The 24446-nt window shown below is 41.2% G+C and overlaps 1 protein-coding gene and 1 long non-coding RNA gene across 3 annotated transcripts in view; one reads left to right on the top strand and one right to left on the bottom strand.

Annotated features, from left to right (window-relative positions):
* The window catches only part of LOC311625642, a 62393-nt gene extending 58702 nt beyond the window's left edge, over positions 1–3691 (top strand). Inside the window, exon 4 of one of the 2 annotated variants that reach the window (XR_014795543.1) lies at positions 3525–3691. This is a non-coding gene — a long non-coding RNA (uncharacterized lncRNA). Of the gene's footprint in view, positions 1–57; positions 1416–3524 lie in introns of those variants that run through there. The other variant, XR_014795544.1, reaches the window with a different exon arrangement.
* The window catches only part of ROS1 (ROS proto-oncogene 1, receptor tyrosine kinase), a 90565-nt gene extending 66338 nt beyond the window's left edge, over positions 1–24227 (bottom strand). The window contains exons 1-12 of the mRNA XM_084890124.1: positions 23665–24227; positions 18800–18844; positions 17028–17087; positions 14873–14899; positions 11786–11846; positions 9405–9553; positions 8069–8207; positions 4393–4594; positions 3683–3759; positions 1867–1989; positions 1509–1693; positions 530–627 (exon numbers count right to left, since the gene is read on the bottom strand). Coding sequence (XP_084746250.1) covers positions 530–627; positions 1509–1693; positions 1867–1989; positions 3683–3759; positions 4393–4594; positions 8069–8207; positions 9405–9553; positions 11786–11846; positions 14873–14899; positions 17028–17087; positions 18800–18844; positions 23665–23787 — 1289 coding nt within the window. The 5' untranslated portion in view covers positions 23788–24227. The remainder of the gene's footprint in view (positions 1–529; positions 628–1508; positions 1694–1866; positions 1990–3682; positions 3760–4392; positions 4595–8068; positions 8208–9404; positions 9554–11785; positions 11847–14872; positions 14900–17027; positions 17088–18799; positions 18845–23664) is intronic.
* Positions 24228–24446: the final 219 nt, after the last annotated feature.

Genomic DNA, 24446 nt, shown 5'->3' with positions numbered 1-24446 from the left:
GTTATTTGTAATGGAAAAGTTTTGCTTATCATTAACCATCAATTCTTGTCTCCTAAGGTGGATGCTGGCAGCATTCTGATCAATCAGCCTCTTCATAGGCATAAGAATCAGACCAGAGAAATGAACTGATACTGAGTTGCCCAGCAAAAGAACGAGTGCAATAAAGAGAGGAAATTGAAGGGCTTCTCTCAGGAAGCACTGAGGGGGGCAATGAGACCCGGGTTGTGCCATAAAATAGTGACAGTACTAGAACCCAGGTCCCTGAGTCCCAGATGAGACATCTTTCACAAATATCCATATTTTACTGTGAATGAGAAAGGGAAAACTCTTAACTAGAGAAGGTGTGGATCCTGTTTGAAAGAAATTCCCTCCTGGCTCTATAGAATGAAAACATTATCTGGGTTTATTTAAATTTGAGCTAAGATACATAGATTGGCTCTTCTAAGATGACAATGTCTCATTATTAAGCAAGTTTCCCAAAGTTTCTTACCCATTGAAGAATTTGTATTTGTAAGACTAATCCACTTACCCATTATATGAATCAGCCACAATTTTTTGAGGTGCAATAATTGAGGGAGGAGTAATTTCCTCAATGTTTGAGCAGTTCTCTAAGTCACAAACATATACCTAGAGAATCAAAATTCCAGCAGTAGGATTAGTGTCTGTCTAGATTCAATTTGGCCAACAAGTATTTCTTGGGCATCTATTCTGTGCTTAGAATTGTGCTGGTCACTGAGCACTTTTTTAAAACAAGCATAAATCCTATGTCCTAATGAGTTTATAACCTATTGACATCAATGAAATACAAGTGCCTATTTTCCTGGCTTTCGTAGACACTCAATTATTTTTAATACTTAGGCTGACCCAAGCTTATGAATTTCACAGCCATAGTGACTATGATAAGTCTGTCACTTTTAAGAAGGAAACTTGAAACACCTCAAGACTGTGTCTTCTCAAAAATTTCAGTAATACTGGTTTTCAAAGACCTAAAGTCAACTCTGGTTATTACTTAATTCAAAGTGCTTGCAGCTGATTTTGACCATGATGGGCAGTCCTACCTAGTTATAATACAAGTACCACTTCTATCATATGAAAGTTGAATTATCATTAGCATGAACTCATGGCTCTGAAAAATCACCGATAAAGATGACTAGTAGGTTAGGACTAGTACTAGGTAAAGTCTAGACCCTCCTATAGAGCAGATCTATGATTTTGTTAACCTAGTGTCTAAAACATCCTATATAATAACAGGACAATATGCAAATTGTCCCCTTGATGGCTAATCACTCATGGCCCCTCCCCCGGGCCCTTCTTCCCAGCCAGCCTGATGGGCCCCCATCAGGGGGGACAGGCTGGACTCCACCTGTGCATGAACTTGTACACCAGCTCTCTAGTAATAAATAATTGATGAACACTTATTTAATGAAAAATCATGTTTACTTGTAAATACGTCTGATATACATATGAATATCAGTATCTGCTTATTCACTTTAAACTCTCAGACTAACCAGTTCATCCATGATGAAATATATTCTCTGATAAAGCCAGTCGATGGAGAGGGAAGTGATCACTCCTGAACCTCTGTAAACAATTCTCAGGTCAGACTCATCAGACATGTTGGAAGCCTCCTTGGCCCATATGAGAGTCCCTTCAGAGAAATAAACAACTTGCCGCTGGACATGAACTGATATTCCTAGAAGACCACACAAATGCACGTGCGTTATTTTATAGCACCGAACCAAAAAAAAAAAAAAACTTACAGAAAAGATAATTTAGTCCCTTAATTTTTCATGAAGAGATTAAAAGAGAAATCAACCTGGATCTTCCTTTTCACACGAAGGAACTATTTCTCTCTACTATACTGACCTGTAATGTTATGGTGTGCAGCATCTGACTGAAGGCACTGTGCTTCATCTACCAGATGTTTTAAAGATCTCTTTCTTAGAGAAGATTTTCTGGATAAGAAGAGCCACTGTTCCTCTTCTTGAACTAAAATGACAACACGATTTTCAGAGATAACCCCAAGCATATACACATCGACACAAGAAGATCAATGCCACCCTCCAGAGCAAGAGGTCGAGCACTTGAAAGAGGCATTTCAACTGCAGTATAAACCACATTACTCTATGATCAGGATAGCAAGTACAGTGTCAACCAAGAGGGTTGTATGTGTATGTGCCTCTAAGTGCCCTCAAAATAACATGACATGGAGTATCGCCATTCCCAACAGCCTTGCCACAAGAGAGATTCAGCTCATTATGTCAGCCATAAGAATTTGACTGCTGGGTGGAGGTGGTCCGGCGCAGGCCAGAGTGGGTATTACAGAGTGGGTGCTACACAGAGAGCGTACACACACACACACACACACACACACACACACACAGGCATTGGTTGTCTTCCTATTGTCTTCAATATCTCTCCCTGAGGCAGGACGAAAGTCCTTGGAGGAAGGAAATTTGAGGACAGCAGAACTCTGCTTGATGTCCTGTTCTTTTGGAGGCTGATGAAGTGTGTGCCGGTGAGCACTCTTAGGGCAATTAATAAATGTTATGCAATAATCACAGTAATGACAAGCTTAAGCCTGCTCTATATTTAACTTGCCCTTTGGACATGTTTTTTTGCCTAGCCAAAATACCTCTCCTTTCCTAGAGTCTCCTAACAGCCAAAGAAAACAAAGGCTGGTAAGAGGTGGCATTCAATACCCACCGGCATAAGTGTGTGCAGTTAGGTAAGGGGCAGTCAACCAGCCAATGGACTCTAGGGAAAATAGACCACAGACTCCTAGAATTCTGGATCTTTTTATGTTTTTCAAAGCTATTCTACTAGATTCCTCCAAACATTTCCAGTGCTTCTTAGAAAGCATTTTCATTTATTATTTTGCTCACCTAGTCATCATGCAATAAATATTCAGTCTCTCTAGGCAATTGTTAAAATGCCAAAGGCCACCCTAGCTGGTTTGGCCCAGTAGATAGAGCATCATTCTGTGTACTGAAGGGTCCTGGGTTTAATCCCAGTCAAGGGCACATGCTCTGGTTGTGGGCAGGAGGCAGCCAATCAATGATTCTCTATCATCATTGATATTTCTATCTCACTCTCCCTCTTCCTTCCTCTCTGAAATCAATAATATATGTATTTTTAAATAAATAAATAAAAATAAAATGCCAAAGGCTTCCCAAAAAGGTACTTATAAAATAACAACAAAAGCTAATTTGGTAGATTCGCTATTCAGAGTGGTAAAATGGAGATGATTAAGTCTACATATATTTGAAAACCTTACGGAGACTGGCAGAAAAGATATCTGCTATGTATTAAATGACAATGATGCACAATATAAAATGAGGGTTGAGGCAGAAAGATTATGCATTACCCCTACGTCTGTAAATGTGTTACAATCACTAGTGATTTTACCTGAAACCAAAGATTTGCTTGAGGCCATTTTTTTAATCCCTAAATTTTCTGATTTTACTCTTTACATTCCTAAATTCTAATGTGAAACCTTTCCATCTAACAACTTACTTCAATAGACCAAATTGAAAGATTTCCAAGTCCCAAGAAGACAGTGTCCATCTGGGCAGAAGAGGGGTGTCTGGAGGAACACCAGATGACCCAGGACCTCTGAGAGCGGAACCACCACTGCCACCCCCTCCAGTTCTGTGTAATGAAGAGCAGCGCTAGGCCATACCTGCTGGGGATGGAGTGGAAATACGAGATTCTGCTTCTGGCCCCTCCCCAACTTCATTTACAGCTGCAACAGAAAACCTGTTCCAAAAACAATTTGGAGAGATGTGTTTTACATGGCATGGTGTGAACAGGAGATAAAAATAGAAGGAGCAGTAATGTTTTCATTTAAAGGACAACGTGACAATGCATGTATCTCGCTATTTGGTGCCAGGGCTGGGCACTAAATAGCCATCAATCACATCTTGTTTGCATTTCCCATAGAACAGTTCAGGGGCACAGAGGTCAAAAACTGAACTCTGCTATCTGCATGACCCCGTTCTTACCCTAATTTAGAGGGACTTAGTAAATGCTAGAAAAGCTAACAATAATAAAATAATAACCCCTAACGGTTAATACAAAATGCCATTAACAGAATTTCACCTCCTTACTGTTTTAGGTTGAATTAAATGAAGAAACGGTACTAGTGGTATTTATGATGTCTTTTATTAGCCCATGTTGATAAGGATCCTCTGAATAGAATAGAAATGCTTGAGGATGTTTCTGTTTAAGATGTGTGATCTAGTGAGCATGCAAACTTGAGGAAAAACACAACTTCATCCCAACAGTACAGATTCAATGGGACTTCTCAAAATACATTTAAACTAACGTTGCTTAAATAGTTATCCCTACAGCCATGCTGGTTACCTTTCCCTTGCACCACTTAATTCTTACCTGTAGGTGGTATTGGGTAGAGTAGAGTAAAACTGGAAACTAGTTCTCTGTGTTCCTGAATGTAATTTCTGATTTTTGCTGATCAGCCTTAAGTTATAACCCAAAATAGGTCCGCCTGGGAATTGGGGTGGAGCCCAGCTGACTTCCACGGTGTCAGGACTGGAGCTCTCAATATTTCTAATGAGAGGAGCAGTTTCAGGAGCTAGAAGAGAGAATGGGGACACAGTAAGCAGAAACGTGCAGGGCTTATGTTTTTAGAGAGGATAGAAAACAACGTTTTTAGAGAGGATAGAAAACTGTTTTCTTGAAAAGGTAACATAAGTGAAATAATCAATTCAAAATAAGTGATAGACAGAAGGTGGGAATATATCTATAAGCTGCCACTCTTGATCCCTAAGTCTTAGCCCTTAGCTGTTTTCCTAAGGGACTCTTTCAAATGTTATTTTCCCCACTTCTAGCTTATGAACTAGAATTAAATGTGGAAGTGTACAGATAGGATAAGTATTCTAGAAGAAGAAAAAAAAGTTGTCAAAAAAATCTCCAGAGACTTAAAAGAGTTGAATGTGGGGCAGAACCAAGTTGGGAAGGAGAAAAGAATCCGGGAACAAAATTGAGTCAATGATTAGCATGAGTTGAAAGAATTAAGTCCTGGGGCCTTTTCACTCCCTGGAGTGTTATGCCTGGCCAGTTCCAGCTGAAGATACGGGTTCCGATAAGCCTGAACTAAACAGTCTGCTTCACCTGATGATCCAGACCTGTGGTCAGCAAACTCATTAGTCAACAGAGCCAAATATCAACAGTACAACGACTGAAATTTCTTTGGAGAGCCACATTTTTTAAACTTAAACTTCTTCTAACGCCACTTCTTCAAAATAGACTCACCCAGGCCGTGGTATTTTGTGGAAAAGCCACACTCAAGGGGCCAAAGAGCCACACCACTGACCCAGACTTCCCCCGGTTCCTAGGGTCCCTTGGAATCCAGGTTGACTACACTTTAGCTACACTCCTTCCCTTTCAAAGAATTAAAGAAGCATGCATTAATTAATTCAGTCTCATAGACTTCAGAAGCTACCTAAGTGGCAAAGAACAGAAAGGAAAGAAAATGATTTATCAGCCTGTCTTCCATTTACATCTCCACCTACTTCTCATTCCCCCCACTCCTGAAACCACGTGTTTTACTTCCTCTTTCCAATACAAGTCGCCCCTTAATGTCCCTTTGCTCTTTAGTGGCCTCTCTCCCTCTGAACACTTCTGGCAGATGCTCTATGTCACACTTGATTTATTAGAGTTGGGAGAAGTTAGATAGTTCAGCCCTCACACTGGACTGGCAGAGGGAGGCCGGGGAGGGGGACGTCTGTAATAGTGTCAACAATAAAAACAGAGTTTAAAGAATTAAATTATTAAATAAAAAGGCCTCTAATTGACCTCTCAGCCTTTTTCTGATACAATTCCTCCCCAACCCTCAGACTGATCTCCGGCAAACACAAACATCATTGCATCACTCCGCTGCTCCGTGCACTCAGTCACCGTGATGAAGAAGGAAGTGGCAATTATGTCAAAAAGCCTACTCATTTGGGTTAAGGCCAGATATAATCTGCTCCACTTCAAGCGAGTTCGATCCCACTTACATGGTGTGATTATTGTCCAAATCTCCCACGAAAGCCCTCCCTGAAAGACTGGTCAGAGTAGGCAAGGTAATCCTTGCCCCAAACCATTCTTTTTTTTTTTTTTTTTAATATGTATTTTATTGATTTTTTACAGAGAGGAGCAGTTTCAGGAGCTAGAAGAGAGAATGGGGACACAGTAAGCAGAAACGTGCAGGGCTTAGGAAGGGGGATAGAGAGCCAGAAACATTGATGAGAGAGAAACATTGATCAGCTGCCTCTTGCACACCTCCCACTGGGGATGTGCCCACAACCAAGGTACGTGCCCCCGATCGGAATTGAACCCAGGACTCCTCAGTCCACAGGCCGATGCTCTATCCACTGAGCCAAACCAGTTTCAGCCAAACCATTCTTGTTGGTTAAGAAATTATCTACATAAGGGCCCTAATTATAAGGCGGTCATACCGTCTAAAGTCATGTATTTTCCATAGCTAACAGGGAATAGGACCATGTGTCAATGGAACACAAAACAGATAACTTTATATGCTTTGATGTGGCTAGAAAAGTGAGGGCGAATTGAAGCATGAGATGTTATCCATGCAAAGACCACCCAGTACAGGGTCTGGGACACCCGGAGGACATGTCCAGGAGAAAGGCCCAGAAATGGAAAACAAAATTTTTATTTTTCATTATTTTTATTCAACAACCATGGTGTCTCTCCAGCTCTGGAGAATGATCCAGCACAGTTGAAGCACATCAGGCATTTTTCTGAACAAAGACGGATGCATGTATTCTATTCCAATCTGCAACATTGCAAACATGGTCCTAGATCAATGTCCGACCTGAGGGAATGGTCAGAGAATAACCCGCAGAGGTGGCCACACTTACCCTGAGATCTAACAAGCAAGAGGAGGACACTAATCGGGGAAGGGGGGAAATGCCCAAATCAACTTGATCAGCTGTCCTTCCTTAGGTCCAAGGCCTAGTTCAATCAGAGGGTCTCTCACACAGCTGCATCTCCAGAACTGAGACGTAAGACAGCTAACACCTGACCTGGAGTCAGTCCTTCCAGGGTCCCTCAGCTACCGCTGAGGCCCAGGGCACCAGGCAGCTCTCCCTGAATGTCTGCCCCAGGAACTTGCCTCCCTCAAAGGCTTGAGGCTCGATCCTTTTCCTGATGGGAAAGTCACATCTTCAAATAGAAGAAATCAGAAAATGCTCCAATGTATGTAGTATTTCTTTTATTCAATAGCTATCTCTGATAAAATGTAGTATAAATGTACTATTGTAACCTTCCGGCTGGTCTCTCTATTTGCCAGTCTCTCTCATTCTCTCAATCCATTCCATGTGAAGTTGTCAAAATTATCTTTCTGGGGGGCAGGTGAAACAATTGCTCTTCTGCTTTAAAACCTCCCATAATTCCTATCTGCTTATTGAGCCTTGCTCTGACCATCTATTTATACTGCACCCAGACTCTCCTTCCCCCATTTCTAATCCCATAAAGGACAGATCCTGTTCAGGAAAACACTCCTCTGTCAGAGTGTCCGGCACCTTCCCACCTACGATATACTTTCCTTACTTATTCTGTTCACCGCTTCATTTCTACTCCACCAGAAGGTGAGCCCCACAAGAGCAGGGCTTTTTGCTTTGATCACAGAGGTCTGGTGAGCACTGAGGACTCTCCCTGGCACATAGGAACTCACTTGTGGGATGGATCCATTAATGATAGCACAGATTTATTTCACTGTTTAAAAAAAAAAAAAAAAAAACCATACTAAACAAAAGCTCTAGGATAATCTGTTTCATAAGCAATAAGGACACACCAGCCGAAACCGGTTTGGCTCAGTGGACAGAGCGTCAGCCTGCAGACTGAAAGGTCCCAGGTTCGATTCCGGTCAAGGGCATGTACCTTGGTTGCGGGCACATCTCCACTAGGGGGTTTGCAGGAGGCAGCTGATGGATGTTTCTCTCTGAACGATGTTTCTAACTCTCTATCCTTCTTCTTTCATCTCTGTAAAAAAGAAATCGATAAAATATATTTTAAAAAATAAATAAATAAGGACACGCCATACCTCCATAAGGGTGAGTCCTGTAGCTGGGGCTCGCGGGAGAAGACAGCTGCAGCCGGGCTGTGAAGATCCAAACCACTCGGAAAACATACTCCGTGAAGGGGTGCAGGGACTCCACCACATAGGACAGTTTGGACACGGCCTGGACCAACGAGAGATCGATCATCAGCACCTGTAGAACCGCCACCTCCGTGACGCCGGGTACAGAGGAGGGTGGAGACGGGGGTGGTCGTTTGGAGGTAGGGGACTTGGACCACCCAGGCCCCATGAAAGGAAGGTCTGGAGCTTGGAGCTGAGCCATCCAGACGTCAGTCTGCAAAAGTCACCTAGAAACTCTTTCCTGCTTCAAAACTGCAAAGTTATGGATTCGATTATTTGGTATTTACCACAAAGCTTTACTTTAATTGTTCAAGTTGATGATACAGGGTGTCGCAAAAGAATGTATACATACTTTGAACCCATTGTGAATGCCAATGGTTAAATCTGAAGAGAAAGAAACATCCATTGGGCTAGTTAAGCTGTTAAAGTATGTATACGTGTAGGGGGGCATCCCGTATACTTGGTGTCTTAGGGATATTTTTCTCTGAACTGGCTCATGCCTTCCTAAAAGGGCCAGTTCTGATACCTTCCTGCCCTTTGTCCTCATTAGAATCATTTTAAGTGGGATGGGCCGATATGGGCAGATAATGGCCAGTAATATGAGTAGTTGGTTATAGGACGCTGTGCTGAAGGAATAATATGTATGTCTAGTATATTTTCTTCAAAAATAAAAAAAAATAGTCCTAACTGCTTTGGCTCAGTGGATAGAGTGTCAGCCTGTGGACACTCCTGGGTTCGATTCCAGTCAAGGGCATGTGCCTTGGTTGCAGGCACATCCTCAGTGGGAGGTGTGCAGGAGGCAGCTGTTCAATGTTTCTCTCTCATCAATGTTTCTAACTCTATCCCTCTCCCTTCCTCTCTGTAAAAAATCAATAAAATATATTAAAATTAAATAAATATAAAGGGTTTAGCAGTAACGTGTTACAGAGTAGCAGACATTAAAATTCATCTCATCCAAAGCAGTCATTTTATGATTTACTCTTCCCCAGATTGTCTTTATACCTATAACTAGAGGCCCGATGCACAAAATTCACACAAGAGTAGGCCTTCCTTTCCCCAGCTGCCAGCACTGGGTTCCCTCTGGCACCTGGACCTGAGCTTCCCTCGCAGCCCCGGCTTCGTCCGGAAGGTCATCTGGTCTAGTTAGCATATTATGCTTTTATTATTACAGGTTACATGTAGTAAGTTGGCACTTTATTGGAGAAAAAGACTGCTTCAGTACACAGGCAGCTTCTCATACCTCAGTGTAAGTCCAGCTCCCCGGATGTTGTGCATATTTCCACTGAACGATGTATTTTACTCCGGAGATGTTGGCAGACTTCCATCGCAATGTCACACTCTGGTTCCCAATGGAAGAAGCAAAGGGCGCAGAGGGGAGGTCTACATTTTCTGGGGGGGAAACGAGATTTCATTCACCATGCACCATCGTTCCCACCCACAGTGTGCAGAATTCCAGGATCTCCACATCCTCTTAAACACTTTTACGTTTCCGGGTAGAAGAGACCAGAGTGTTACACATACAAGTAAGTGTATATTTCATAGCTTTAAAAAGACATTTGTTTCAAAGCCATGGTAAAACAGAGGCAAAGTAGGTTTATTCTAAAACATAAAGATGGGGATGAACCAAATGGGAAAGAGAAGCTAAACTGAGCTATATACTACTTTTAATACAGTGCACATCCCAAAAGGCTCTGGAATGAGATAGCTGGGTTACAATTCAGATTATATTCCTCTCCAGCTGTACAGCCCCAAGCAACCCCAAGCAGGAATTTATACTTGTGCCTCATTTTTCTCATCTGTGAAATGAAGCCAATGATAATACTTATATCTCTGAGGGGAAAAAAGAAAAAGAGCTTAAACCTATAAATTATTGAGAACAAAACCTGACTCATAAATGCCTAATAAATGATAGCTATTCATATTTCTATCATTCCTGCCATGTGGAAAAGGGCCACGGAGGGTATCTCAAATAGACTAAGACAGCAGACCAACAGGTAGCATGTGTTCAAGACAAACAACATGTCAGGTGCCTGGGCAATAAGATTTGTTGTAACAAACTAAAGATATGGTTGTAAGCACAAATGCCTTTATTTAGACTGGATACGTCGTATCTGTCAGTGGTACAGACACTGATCCAAAGCTAGTGAGAAATTTAAAATAAAGCACTAATTATACTGGCATTCTAACCAAATTGTATAATTCAGTAGGTAGCATAATTTCAGAATATTAAAATAGGATGTAAATTGGTTTTCCAAACTTTCTCAGTTCTGAAATCTCTAGTTTCTCAGTAATTTTTTTTAAGATTCTCTGGACCAAAGGAATTATCTATCAGTTATAGTTATTATTATAACATAAGTTAATAGATCAACTTAATGATTTGATCCATCAACTTAATAGATTTGAAAAAAATAGCGCATACATTTAAAGACAAAATAATATATTTGTTTCATCCTTAAAATGATGCTAACTAATGAGATCTGTGTGGTTTTTGGGGACTGTACAATGTCTTTAATATTATAATTAGATTGGGTACCACCACCTCATTTACTGTCCCATGTTGACTTTCTCATGGTACTTGTTTCTTATCACAGCAATAACCAAAACAGCCCAGCATCACAAAGACATAATATCAACAATAGGAACGCAGTGCAATCCATTGTTTATAGCATGAACTACCTCCAGCTAGTAGTACTGCTGTAGGCAGTTAGACTGACGTGAGCAGAGCAATGATGATGGGCCAGGTTCAGAAGGTCAGCGAGGTGGAAAGCCCCAGGTGCCTAGTGGAGGTCAATCAATTGTAGGGTGGGGCCTTGCCCCCAGGGTGGCTTATCCTCCCCTAGCATATCACTGGTTGTGAGATCTGGACCTCCTGACTTTTCCTCCCTAGAGATAACATCAAGGCCTCAGTTGTTTTTCACCTCCTGGCCCAAATAAGCTACCATACCAGCGATGGCTGACATGTAAGGACCAGCTTCTATGCATCATGGAAATGTCCTTGAGCAGTGGTCGGCCAACCGAGGCTCGAGAGCCGTGTGCAGCTCTTTGGCCCCTGGAGTGTGGCTCTTCCACAAAATACCACGTGCGGGCACACACGTCCAGTGCAACTGAAACTTCGTGGCCCATGCGCAGAAGTCGGTTTTCGGCTCCCAAAGGAAATTTCAATGGTTGTACTGTTGATATTCGGCTCTGTTGCCTAATGAGTTTGCCGGCCACTGTCCTAGAGTCTTGTAGGGGGCCATGCTTCTGGGAGGTGCTTTCTTGAATAACTGCCAGCTGAATAATTCACTGAACATTACATTTAAAAATTCCTATGCTCTCAGTTCATTAACACAGTGGCATTCCTGACATCAAGTCTCCCTCACATCTGTCTCTCTCGTTGAGAGGAGTGACTGCAGCTGCTGAACGAGGGCAAAGTCAGGTTCTAAACATCACTCCTGTGCTCTGCTCCCCTCTTTGGCTCTGAAAGAGGAGTCTCACTGAATCTCTACCAAAATGGCTTTCCCACGTAAAATGATGGAATTACAGAGAGACAGATCGGAGGGAGCTATGGAGGTGGAGCATAGAGGGGGTTTCTAGAGGGGTGTGGAGCATCACCAGTCCCTGCTGCATGTGTCCGCTCACCTAGGACCTCCTCCTCATAGGCGCCTTCCGCACCGCTGCAGCCGTCCTCACAGGACTCGCGCTGTGGAGACAGGGAGCGCACCGGTCAGAGCAGCCTTGCTACACTTTGGCCGATAAGCTTCTACAACAGTTTGAAATCTCAGTGCCTGATAAATAAGTGCCCCTGCATCCCAATGATGGCAACTATATTAAAGTTCTCATTTGCCAGTGGGATAGGATCAGCACCTTTCGAACTCTTTTCATCATGTCCCAGATTTCAAAATGCATGCAATGAAAGAACGTGGTGCACAAATGCATGTGTGTGTATGGCGGGGGGGGGGGGGGGGGGGGGGGGGGGGGGAGAAGAATACATTCTTGAAACAATATTTACCCCCCTCCCCCTTTTAACAGTTTTATTGAGATCTATTTCATGCAACCTAAAATTTACCCATCCAAAGCACACAGCTCAGTGATTTTTAGGATATTCACAGAACTGTGCAATCATCATTACAATCTAATTTTAGAATAGTTTCCTCCCCAAAAGAAATCCCATATCTGTGATGCAATCTTTATTCTATTCTATTCTATTCTATTCTATTCTATTCTAATCTATGCTAATCCACTTAATTTGATTATTGGGACTCTATTCACTAAATTGATTTCATGAACCTTTCATGGGTCACACCTCACAGTTTGAAAAAACACTGAGCTTTCCAATGCAATTATATTTGCCATCTCAGTCAAAGATTTGGTGAGCTAATAACCTAAAACTCTAGCCTAAGATTATACCTATTTATTTCCATGCCTTTCTTGAAAAATTAAAAGTGGACTATACTCTTTATAATACCTGAACATTTTAATGGAGGTCTTAATACCAAGGTTAAATTTTAAAGTCTAAAAAAAAAAAAAATGTAACGATAGTTAACATATTATCTCAATAACCAAAACCAGAGTAAACATTTTGATGACTGAGACACAAATTTCCTGGAACAGATGTATTAAATTAGCTATGAAAAAAAAAAATGGAAAAAAAAAAAGGAGAAAAGACACCCATTGTAAACCTACAACACAATCATGATCGATCTCCCTGGTCTCATTCAGCTTATAATGCCTAGGAAAACATGTTATTGTTTCTCGTGATAATAGTGGAAACCATGGCACAATGCATTTGCCCTAAAAATCCCAGGTAGAAGGCTATGATTTGCAAATACTAGTTGGCCAGTGTTTGGTCTGTGAGCTCAGAGGAAGCAGAGCCTGATAAGCCCAGGTTTGCTTAGTTAAGGATTAATTTAAACACCTCAGGCTGGGCTCCAGATTATTTAACTTAAGGGTTTCATATACTTTTCACATCTTTTAGGTTTCCATAAAATACATTCAATATATCTGTGAAGAATAAATATACCAAGTGGCAGCAAAATTATCATGTAACATAGGATTGTGTTTCCAAGAAAGAACACTGAGGAGGAATGATGTTTGTTTGGAAATATAGCTAGTATTGACTTAGGGGAATATATGGGCCTAGTTCTTTTAAATTTTTTTCAGGGGAAAATAAGAACAAAATTCTGATCTATCTAGGCATTTAAATACTTTGTTTTGTTTACTTTTTATGAAGCTTGTATATTTTCCAGTTTTATGGAGACATAATTGACATATAACATTGTGTACATTTAAGGTGCACAATATTTGATGCATTTATATATTGCAATATGATGATCACCATAGCCTTACCACCATCTTGTCACATAATTACCATTTTTTAAAATACATTTTTAAAAATAGGTTTTTATTGATTTCAGAGAGGAAGGGAGAGGGAGAGAGAGACAGAAACATCAGTGATGAGAGAGAATCACCAATCAGCTGCCTTCTGCATGCCCTCTACTGGGGATCGAGCCCACACCTGGGCATGTGACCTTGACTGGAATGGAACCTGGGACCCTTCAGTCTGCAAGTGGTCGCTCAGTCCCCTGAGCCAAACCAGTCAGCGCAAGATCAATTTTTTAAAGTAACATTCAAGCCCCCCCCCCCCTTTCTCTCTCTGTCTCTTCATTGTCTATTTACATATGTGGCACCTCCCCCACCCCTGTGTTTTATCTCTTCTTAGCTAACCCCACCACCATTCACTCCCAAGGAAAAATCACTCAAGTACGAAGTCATCACAGACTATGGAGAAATTATTCCAATTAAAAAAAATTTTTTTTATTTGTATTATCAACTAAAGGGGAATTTTTCCATTTTACTAATGGTTGATATTTGTACTCCTTCCTCCGGCAAGATAAGTTAGTTTTGTTCTCTGGTTTTTAAGGACATTTAAAAACAAAGCAACATGGATTTTAAACTGAGAAATAATGTAGTCAGAAGTACCTATTGTCAAATGATCTAAAATAAACTCTGAAGATCAGGTTCAGTTCAAGAAGATTGAGGAAGACAAGCTCAAAGTCCTAAGGTCCTTCTGAAGGAGCAGAGAACCTGCTGGGAGCTGCGGGGGAGGGGCCTGGCCTGGAAAGGGGATGGAGGATGTGGGGGCGGGGAGACCTGGGCAGCAGAGTCAGCACAAGGTCCCTCATTAGAACAGCAAGAAAACACACACACACACACACACACACACACACACACACACACACACACACCTGCTATGCTTCAAAATGCTGTCCAAGGAGTTTGTCGAATCAGGAGGGAAAATTGCAACTAAAGTGTTCTTTTCTTAATGCATTGTATTTAATGAAAGAGCATATGCTTAATGGGGAAGACGATAAAATCAGCAGAAATAAGGACACCCTGAATTCTGCTCCTGCCTCTCTCCCTGCCACCCTCGCCCGGCCAGGCTTCAGGAATTAGACCCTTCCAACCAGAACAGCGTATGTGTGTAAGTGTATGTGTGCATACACATCTGTGTAGCTTTTTAGACATTGCATATGCACACAGACATATAAAACACAGCGAATATTTGTGTCAGCATGGAATTCCACTGTCGTCTTTATGCACACCCAAGAAGAATGTCTGTGCACTGAGAATGACTCAGGTTTCTCCGTTCTTATTTTACCAGCTTTTCCGTGGGAGATACAGACATGGAGTTGGATGACATCCTTTTGATAAGGATGGCCAACTTACCTCACAAATTGTGGCATAGGTGTCATTCTGCGGGGGGGTCGGGAGGGGGGAGAAGGGGAAGAAAACAAAGAAAAACCACTTAAAATCTATAAAGCTGTAAATAATTTTAGTAATACTTAGCTCTATATTTCTCCCAAATTAATTTCTTTTTTTTTCTTTCTTTTTTTTAAAATATATTTTATGGATTTTGTACAGAGAGGAAGGGAGATAGAGAGTTAGAAACATCGATGAGAGTCATCGATCAGCTGCCTCTTGCACACCCCCTACTGGGGTTGTGCCCGCAACCAAGGTACATGCCCTTGACCGGAATCGAACCCGGGACCCTTCAGTCCCCAAGCCGACGCTCTATCCATTGAGCCAAACCAGTCCCGGCCCAAATTAATTTCTTATCCCGCCAATGGCAAACAACTGATAACAAAATAAAAAAATAAATAAAATAGCTGAAACCAGTTTGGCTCAGTGGTAGAGCATCGGTCTGCGGACTGAGGGGTCCCTGGTTCGATTCCGGTCAAGGGCATGTACCTTGGTTGCGGGCACATCCCCGGTAGGGGGTGTGCAGGAGGCAGCTGGTCGATGTTTCTCTCTCATCGACGTTTCTGGCTCTCTATCTCTCTCCCTTCCTCTCTGTGAAAAAATCAATAAAATATATTATAAATAAATAAATAAATAAATAAATAAATAAAATAAGTTTTTTAAAAAATCAAACAAATAAAAAGCCGTTAAAAGCAAGGGAGCCCAAAGCGGGGCCTTCTGCCCAGACAGGCCACTGAAGGAAGAGCTGTAAAACTTATATTTGCATCACTGAGGAAATGCTATAAACAAGCATGATGGTGGCCAGGAAGTCCCAGTCAAGTAAGGGGGGGTCTGTGATGGACCAGGTTAGAGAAAGAAGGGATGTTGGCAGATGCCCAGGGAAGACAGACCCTGAAGACAAGCTAAGAAAGGCCAGCAGGTCCCTCTGCCCAGACTGGCCATGCTAGCGTCCACTCTGCAGCTGGACTGTTTTCTGACAACAAATGGTACTTTCCCTTCGTTCACTCATCCCGTGTGTGTCTGAGCAGCTGCTACCTGTCCCTCCCTTGTTCAGTGCAGGAGACACAGTGTGAACAAGATAGAGAGTGTCCTGCCCTGATGGGCTTAGCTGTGGGACAAAGCCTGTGAGTAGACAAATGGTGCTTAAAATTGCAATTGTTAAAAGGAGAGGAACCTGTGTCTTTTAGGGTGTATAATAGTTCCCAGGTCCAGATCCCAACTGCCCCACCTTTGGGTAACTTCCGTTCTATGAAGCACAGGGTCATAAACATGAGAATGGGCGTGAGTAACTGCTATGACAAAGATCTACGAGGACATACCATACAGGAACAGCTATGAGGACTATAGAAGAGGCCAATGACCTTATTTAAATCCCAATGCTACGATTTGAGTAATTAATAGAAAGTGATATTACCCAACATTACCTCAACCTTACTGATTTAACCTCTGACCTGAACAACCTGCAATACAGCCAGCCCACCTTTAAATTACCCAGTTTTTATCCATGAGATTGAGTAATGATCGTGTTTCAGGCACTATCCTTAGGAGGGAGATTCGATTCATATCCTATTTTAATGATGAACCTAGGTGCTCGTGACCTCTGGATTAGATTACTACCATCTTCCCTTCAGATCCACTTCGGACATGGCCGAAGGCCCTGCTATCCAGTACGGGTCTGGAGCCACCAGCATCGCCTTAGCTGGGGAGCTTGTTATCAGTACAGAATCTCAGGTCCTCCTAGACCCACTGAACCAGAATCTGCACTTCAACAAGATTCCCGGTTAAGTGTATATTGACATTTGAGAAGTGCAGGACTAGGAATTTAACAAATACCTAACATCCTACTAACAGGCCTTTGTAGGAGGTAACTATTGGGCATCCCCAGGTGGGGTGTCATGGTTTGTGTTAACCTCCCATGGTCTCCAGTTGGGAATAATAGTAATTTCATTCCCCCCCCTCCGCCCCCCCCCCCCCCCATTACCATGTTTCACTCCGGCCATTCTTTCCCTTTAGGCCAGCCAACTAAATGAAAGCCAATGGAAACTCAAACGGGGGTCCTCTTAGACAACATTTCTCTTAAGGGGAACATAAGTATCCAAACAGAAACACAGTGAACACTTACACACTTTAAAGCACACTTTTCCTGATCTACAGAGTTCCAAAAATGACATCCTTGGATGCACTGCAAGAGACAAGAAGAGACAATGGTGACTGAACAAGAGGGACTCTTTTGTCATCTAAAAATGCAATGATGTTTTAGGAATAGAAATCTACCGAGGAATCTGTGGCCTCAAAAGAATTAGGACCTTTGGGGTGATAAGCAGAGCTGTCCTGTCTGCAGACAGCAGGGCAGTGCGGTTCACTGAAAGTTGGCAGGGGTGCTGAGTGGAGTTCAGTCTGGAACGGGCAGGTCAAGAACCCAGAGAGCACCCAAACTTCAGGCAGCTCACTGTCCCCTGGGTGGTTGGCAGCAGGTCAAGTCTAGGTGAGCACAACATTGAACATATCGTGGATCCATTGGGTGGCCTCACGTGACAAGCCAAACTCAAGCTGGCGCTCAGGCAGAAGGCAGCACATCAAACCTTGAATGGGTGGACAGTTTGAGTAGTCTACTGCCCGCTGGCCAGCTTTCGCCCCACAGCTGTCCTGAAAACCTTCTCCCAAAACCGTCTGGGCCTCCTATGGACCGATTTGGCCCATTTCTCCTAACTGCACTTGGCCTGCCTATGCCTGAGGTTGTATAGACATTTCTTCCACAGGCCACAGAGACACCTGGGCCCCTTCTTCCTCTCAGTTCCTTCTTTACCGTCTCCTCCCACCCCCCCCCCCCCTTCCCTACACATTTTGATTTTGTGTTCTATCTTCAACTTTTTCTCTTCTCGTTCTTCAAGTTCTCCACCAGTGAGCTCATCTACTCTCTCAGTTTTGAGAGACTGTATGTTTCCAGGAATTTATCCATTTCTTCCAGATTGTCCAATTTGCTGGCATATAGTTGTTCATAATATTTCCTCTCATAATCTTTTGTATTTCTGCGGTGTCAGCTGTTACTTTTCTTTCATTTCTGATTTTATTTATTTGGATCCTCTCTCTCCTTTTCTTGATGAGACTGGTGAAAGGCTTATCAATCTTATTTATCTTTTCCAAGAATCAGCTCTTGATTGCATTGATCTTTTATGTTATTTATTTAGATTCTATTTCGTTTATTTTTGCTCTGATCTTTATCATTTCCTTTCTTCTCATTCCTTTGGGCTTTGTTGTTCTTTTTCCAGTTCCTTTAAATAGAAGGCTAGTAAGGTTGTTTATCTGAGATTTCCCTTGTTTCTTGAGGTAGGTCTGGAATGTTCTCAGTTTCCCTCTAAGACTGCGTTCGCTGTGCCCCATAGGTTTGGGGTTGATGTGTTCTCACTTTCATTTGTTTCACTGTTACCTAGCACAGTGCTTAGTTCATACTTGTGCTTTGAATCATTTAAACATTTGTTGAATAAATGGGCACAGGTGCAGAGAAGTAATAAAACCATAAATGTCATGGTCAGAAGAGACATTGGAGACTGCCTAACCCCACCCTCTCAGATAACACATAATAAAACTAAGTCTCAGAAGTATCAAATAATTTGCCCGAAGCCATGCAAATATGTACTGTAGAATCAAAATAATGGACTTGGATTGGGCCTGTGTTCTCTCCACTTCAACACTGTCCCTGACTTCATCTGCAAATACTCTATCATTCACTTATAACTAATTTTTTTTTATTGTCTTTCGTCCAGCAGAGACAAAAAAAAAAAAGAAATATTTTACTTAGGACACACCCTATTGTAATAAAACCTGACCATTGCCCCCTTTTCTGCAATCATTGCTAACACTGTACAGTTCTTAACCATGGAAGCCATTACTTACTGTTTCACTCAGATTGTTCGGCGGACCGTTGTCCACATGCCTGTCCTGCAAGGAAGAAGGAGACAATGAACACCGGCTCCCAATATTGTGTGCGGTAATAACTACCACACCTTCTTTTAAAAAAAGCTTCGTGGAATAGTGCTGTCTCCCTTCTCAGTGTTTTCTAACGGGAAATTAAGGAGCCAAAAGGCTTAAAGTCATTAAATTAGTCATGAAATCAGACAAAATCCCAGTGCAAATTATAAGATTTAATGTCTAAGAATTCTTCAGCAGTGGAAAAGGGGGTTATAAGGAGGGGTAAAGGGCAATGGAGAGTCTCACACAATATTAAACAAGCCTGTGACATTAATCAATTAATCAAGACAAAGAACTCTGGATAAAATATGAATTATGTTCAGATTAAAAAAAAAAAAGTCTTATTAAGAGCAATTTGTGAGCAACTGCTATGTTCCAGGCCCTCTGCAAGGTGTTTTACACTCAACTCATTTAGCACCTCAACAACCCATTAGGTAGGTACTGTTATGAAGGCCACTGCACAGCTGAGCAACAAGGAGGTGTAGTGAATTGCCCAAGAGTTAGAATTTGAAGGGCGATGAGAGGAATTGTCCCCAGAGCCTGTGCTCTTAACCAAAGCATGGGTGCCTCCTGTGAAACCTGCATCAAATTCGCATTCTTCACTTTGGAATTAGGAGCTGCCCAGTTTGCCTGAGTTCCTCCTGCCCCAATCAACTGCTTAAAACACACACTCCCGGTGCCGGGTCTCAAGTCCTCCTAACCCAACGCCTACTTCTTGGCACAAGATTTTCTTCCTGCCCACCTCAGCCGGAACTAATTTCATTTACTTCCTGTCCTAATAAATGAAACAGCAGAATGATCTGCATTGTAATCCCACTGCTCCCAATGTGATATTTTGAAAATTAACTTGTGCTATATAAACTCAGTATTCTCATCTGAGACAAAAGTAAAATAATACTTAATTCATGAAGTTCAGGGGGATTTGACTAAATGATGCAGTAATTATTATAGTACAGTGCCAGGCACTTAGAAATCTATTAATATTAGGTGCAAAATTGCTATAAAGAGTCTTTTGCAGACATTTCTTTGGTTACTTATGCAATAATCTCTTCAGATAAATTTCTTGATGTTCAGGGTTAAAAGTATATTTTTCCTTTTGATTTTGATATTTATTAATCCATGTTTTCTAGAAATCTGTCAATTTGCATCCTAACCACAGTATATGAAAGTACCAGTTTATCTAAACTTTGCCAACAAAATGTTTTTATCTTTACCAAATTGATAGAAGAAAAATTGGTAATTCATTTTTACTATGTATTTCTATGGTTTCTATGAAGTTAAACTTCAAATATTTTATAGCCATTTTTAATTCTTTTTTTAAAAGGTAGGTATTCATGTTTTAAATTATTTTAAATGCTTTTATATATAAGCATTGATAAAATTTTATCACATGTAATACTTTTTTCCATTTTTCAACTTTGTTCTTACTATATTCTGTTTACTATCATATAGTTTAAGTTTGCTTTTTTTTAAGTATTTCCCCCAGGCATTTGCCCTACTCTAACAATCCCCTATGCTCTGCTTATCCATTGTCTCCCTCCGACTCCCTCAAACCCCGTCTATGAACCATGGATCTTGTCATTGTCTCCATAGTTTTGTGTTTTCTGGACTGTCACAGGGTTAAAATGACATAGTATGTAGTCTTTTCCGGTTGGCTTCTTTCACTTAGTTATGTGTATTTAGATTCCTCATGTGTTTTTATAGCTTGATAGTTCATTGCTTTTTTGCTCTGAATAATATTCTATTGTCTGGATGTGCCATAATTTATTCATTCACCTACTAAAGGAGGGAGTTATTCTTAATTCTAAATTGATAGCCCCACTTGGACTTGAATTGTTACCTTTACCATATTCCATACTCCCTATGTACATTGTCTTATTTCTGAACTGTATTCTGTTTTACTGGCCTGTCTACTCCTTTACCCATACCAACTGGGCTAATTTCTAGAATTTTTGGATTGTGGTTTCATTCCATTATCTTGTTGTAAAGTTACATATTATATACAAGAAAACTAATCATGTTTATATTTTTAAATAGTACAACCTTCTGAACTCTATTGCAAGTCTTACTGAATTGAATTGATACTTCTAACAGAGCACTCCTTATTCTAAATTGATAGAACACTAGTTCCACAGTCCGTGGGATTTGTTACTTTAAAAAAAAAAAGAGGGGCGGGGGGGGGGGTGTTGCCAAAGAAGATGAAAAAAATATAATTAAACAAAGCCACTCATATGCTATTGTGCCCTGTGGATATACAAAAAGAGAGTATGGGAAAAGCAATTCCATAATTGCTTGATCATAAATCTTTTTTTCATAAAGGGTCTCACAATTCTAGTGTTCTGAAGAATATTATGGCCATAGCTGGTTTGGCTCAGTGGGTAGAGCGTTGGCCTTCAGACTGAAGGACCGGGGATGGATTCAGGTCAAGGGCACATGACCCAGTTGCAGGCTCCATTCTCCAGTAGGGGGCGTGCAGGAAATACCCATCAATGATTCTCTCTCATCATTGATAATTCTATCTCTCTCTCTCCCTTTCCTTTCCTCTCTAAAATCAATAAAAATATTTTTTTAAAATATTACATTTTGTTCTCTGCAGCATGTGGCATATATAATTCAAAAATGTTAAGTCAGTTGATGTAAAATACCCATGCTCAAGCCTAGAACTATGGTTTGTGCATTTTTGGACAGCAATTTGGAACATTCCTTTGTATAATACTCTTTTGTTTCTTTCTTTTTTTTTTTTTTTTAAAGCAAAGATGCCTCAGTATTAAGAACTACCCAGTAAAATCAAAGATGACCTTCCCAGCAAATGCCCAGACTAACCGGACAGAGAAAACAAAAGATTCAAACGATAGAATACACTGGAGCACTTTACACATCCTCCGCCCTGACCCTGGCTGTGTTCACTGCCCAGTGGCCTCGCTGTGTCCCTGCAGCCTGCGTGGGAGGCCCAGATGGAGACCCGTCGGCCCGGCCACCGGGCAGGCTGCAGACCGTGTCTCCCCAGCCGCCACCGCAGCAGCTGGGCCTGCTCTGTAGGTGGTGGTGGACGGAAGGCAACTCCACAAAGGAACAAGCCGTCTACTTCTACTGCCAAACCCCGAAACCAAAAAACCCACACACACAGACACGCTAAACCTAGACGTAACTAAAAATAATCAAATACATAAAACAGGAACTAATGGAAACAACCAGCGTCAGCTTTGACAGCAGCAACATTAACAGATTATGGCAAGACAATCATATGATGGGCTATTCTAAATACATTAAAGATCCTGTTTCCATTAAAACTTCAGGGCATAGAGGAAAACTCATATGTACCACTATGTGAAAAAGCTGAGAGCACAACTGTGTGTAAAACTATACACACATTTGGGGGGGAAATACTGAAAGAAAATACAATCAGAGGTTAATAGTGGTGGATTTGTAAGGTTCTTCCCTTTACTCTTCTCTATTCTCTATCTTATAGATGTTTTACAATGAATATGTATTCTTGTTTAAAGCAGAGAAAATATTTAAACTTTTTAATAAAGAAAACATTTAATTGTCCCAGTTTTCCACTTTTAAGGTTGAATTACAACTTTAAAAACCTAAAGCATACAATTCTACATTAATGGCAACGAAGTCTTCAGCAAAGATTTATATAAAATACCAAACTTTTTTTTTAAGTTTGATTATCCATAATAATGTTCACAATACTTTAAATTCAACCAAAAAGAGAGTAACACAAATCAATTTCTTTAACACAAATCATTTTCTTTTCTAATCTACCCTTGACTTCTTTCCCTAATTCTTTAGGATGAGCATTTTATTTTATTTGGTGTTTTCATTATATTTCAAAGTATGCCTCTAAGTAGTGTCACATGTAAGCTATCATGGTATTTCCTTTGTCTTTAGATGAGTGTATCTTTCCCTGGCCAGAATGTATTTGGCTTTTAAAGTGAATTCCGTTGTGTTTTAAAGTACAACTAAAGCACAATACCTAAAAAGATATGAAATAGTAAATATAGGAGGGATGATACCCAGAAATGAGAAGAAAACATTAATTTTTTTTTTTAAAGCCTCATTACTGAAAAATTACAAATGCACAGAAAGCAACAAAGGACGATACAAACAATTCTCGCTTTTAAAATAGAATGTTGTTCTCTAGGGCCCTGTATCTGCTGCCTGGGTCACCCACCTCCCCATACAGTCATCCATCCCAATGGAAACAGCACTGATGCTTACAGTAGACTCGCAGGGGTCCTCAAACTTTTTAAAGTGGGGGCCAGATCACGGTCCCTCAGAGAGCTGGAGGGCTGGACTATATGAACTACTAATTCCTACTGTAACACCTAGGCTGCGCTCACTGCCCAAAAAACCTGGCGGGCCGGATCAGACTCCTCTGCGGGCCACATGTGGCCCACGGGCAGTAGTTTGAAGACCCCTGCGTAGAGGGCATTGCCCTGGGTCCAAATCTTCTTCGTGCTTCAGGACAAATACCAACGACTTTGTAATAAATGAGTTTTTAAATTATAATTTTTTAAAGCATGCAAAATTGATTGCATGGAATCTTCCTTTACTCCAATCCCAGTCCTCCCCCCCAAAAAATCTATGAACAGATAACAAAATAAAATGGGCCTGCCCTACCTTCTTTAATTATAAATGGTCCTAACTTACTTTGAAAACAAACCACAATATCCCTCATGAGAAAATTTCCTATAAAATGAAAATAATTCAAACCCTTATAACAAGCTGAATGCTATGTTGTAGTTCCCACCAAGACAAATAGCAAGACGGGTAAAACTTACCAGGTTAGTTACACATGACTGTAGGCAGCTGTTGAGCACTGTGCACTGACCCACAGAAATCCATAGGCAGCCAAGAGCCACAGCATGGACCAGTGTCAGGAGAAGCCAGTAACTGCTCTTCATCACTCCACCAGCGGCGGAACCTCAGATGCGCCTTCTGATTTTCTCCATTTCGCTATGTGAATTCTTCGGGTTTCATCACTCCAGTTGAAAGAGAGGCGGGTGGATTTTTTTTTTTTTTTTTTTTTTTTTTTTTAATAATATACTGGGGCCTTTTCGTTTAGACCTTTGAATCTTAGATAGCTTGTCATATGCCCATAACAGCCATTTCATCACTTAGCTTTGTTTTACTCCCATAAAGGAAATCACCCACGGACTAAAGGTTAGGAGCGCGCTTCGCATGGGAAGTAAACGAAATGGGAGCGTGTGATGGGTGCACAGTCCCAAACCCGCATCACCCACCGCTTCACCTTCTTGGTTGGTTCAGCTATGCAGGAAACAGGGTTTTGACCACCTAGACTTCAGCATTATTACAATAAAAAAAAATTATAAGAAAAATGGAAGCGCCTAAATCACACGATGAGGCAGAGAGGGAACAACAGAACCCTTTGAAACCAAGAGCATATTTTAAAATAAAAAAGCAAACAAAGATGGAATTAGCAGGCAAATACGGGGAGGGTGAGGTAAAGGAAAGGAGGTTTGGTAGAGTGCTTTCAGAAGTTCACTACATATTAACTAAAAGGCTGCCTTATCAGGTCTGGTGAGACAGAGAGCTGGAACTA

Source organism: Pipistrellus hanaki, assembly GCF_964339955.1.
Source record: "Pipistrellus hanaki genome assembly, chromosome: 7".
NCBI classification, from domain to species: Eukaryota; Metazoa; Chordata; class Mammalia; order Chiroptera; family Vespertilionidae; genus Pipistrellus; species Pipistrellus hanaki.
This window is presented reverse-complemented; position numbering and strand designations above follow the sequence as displayed.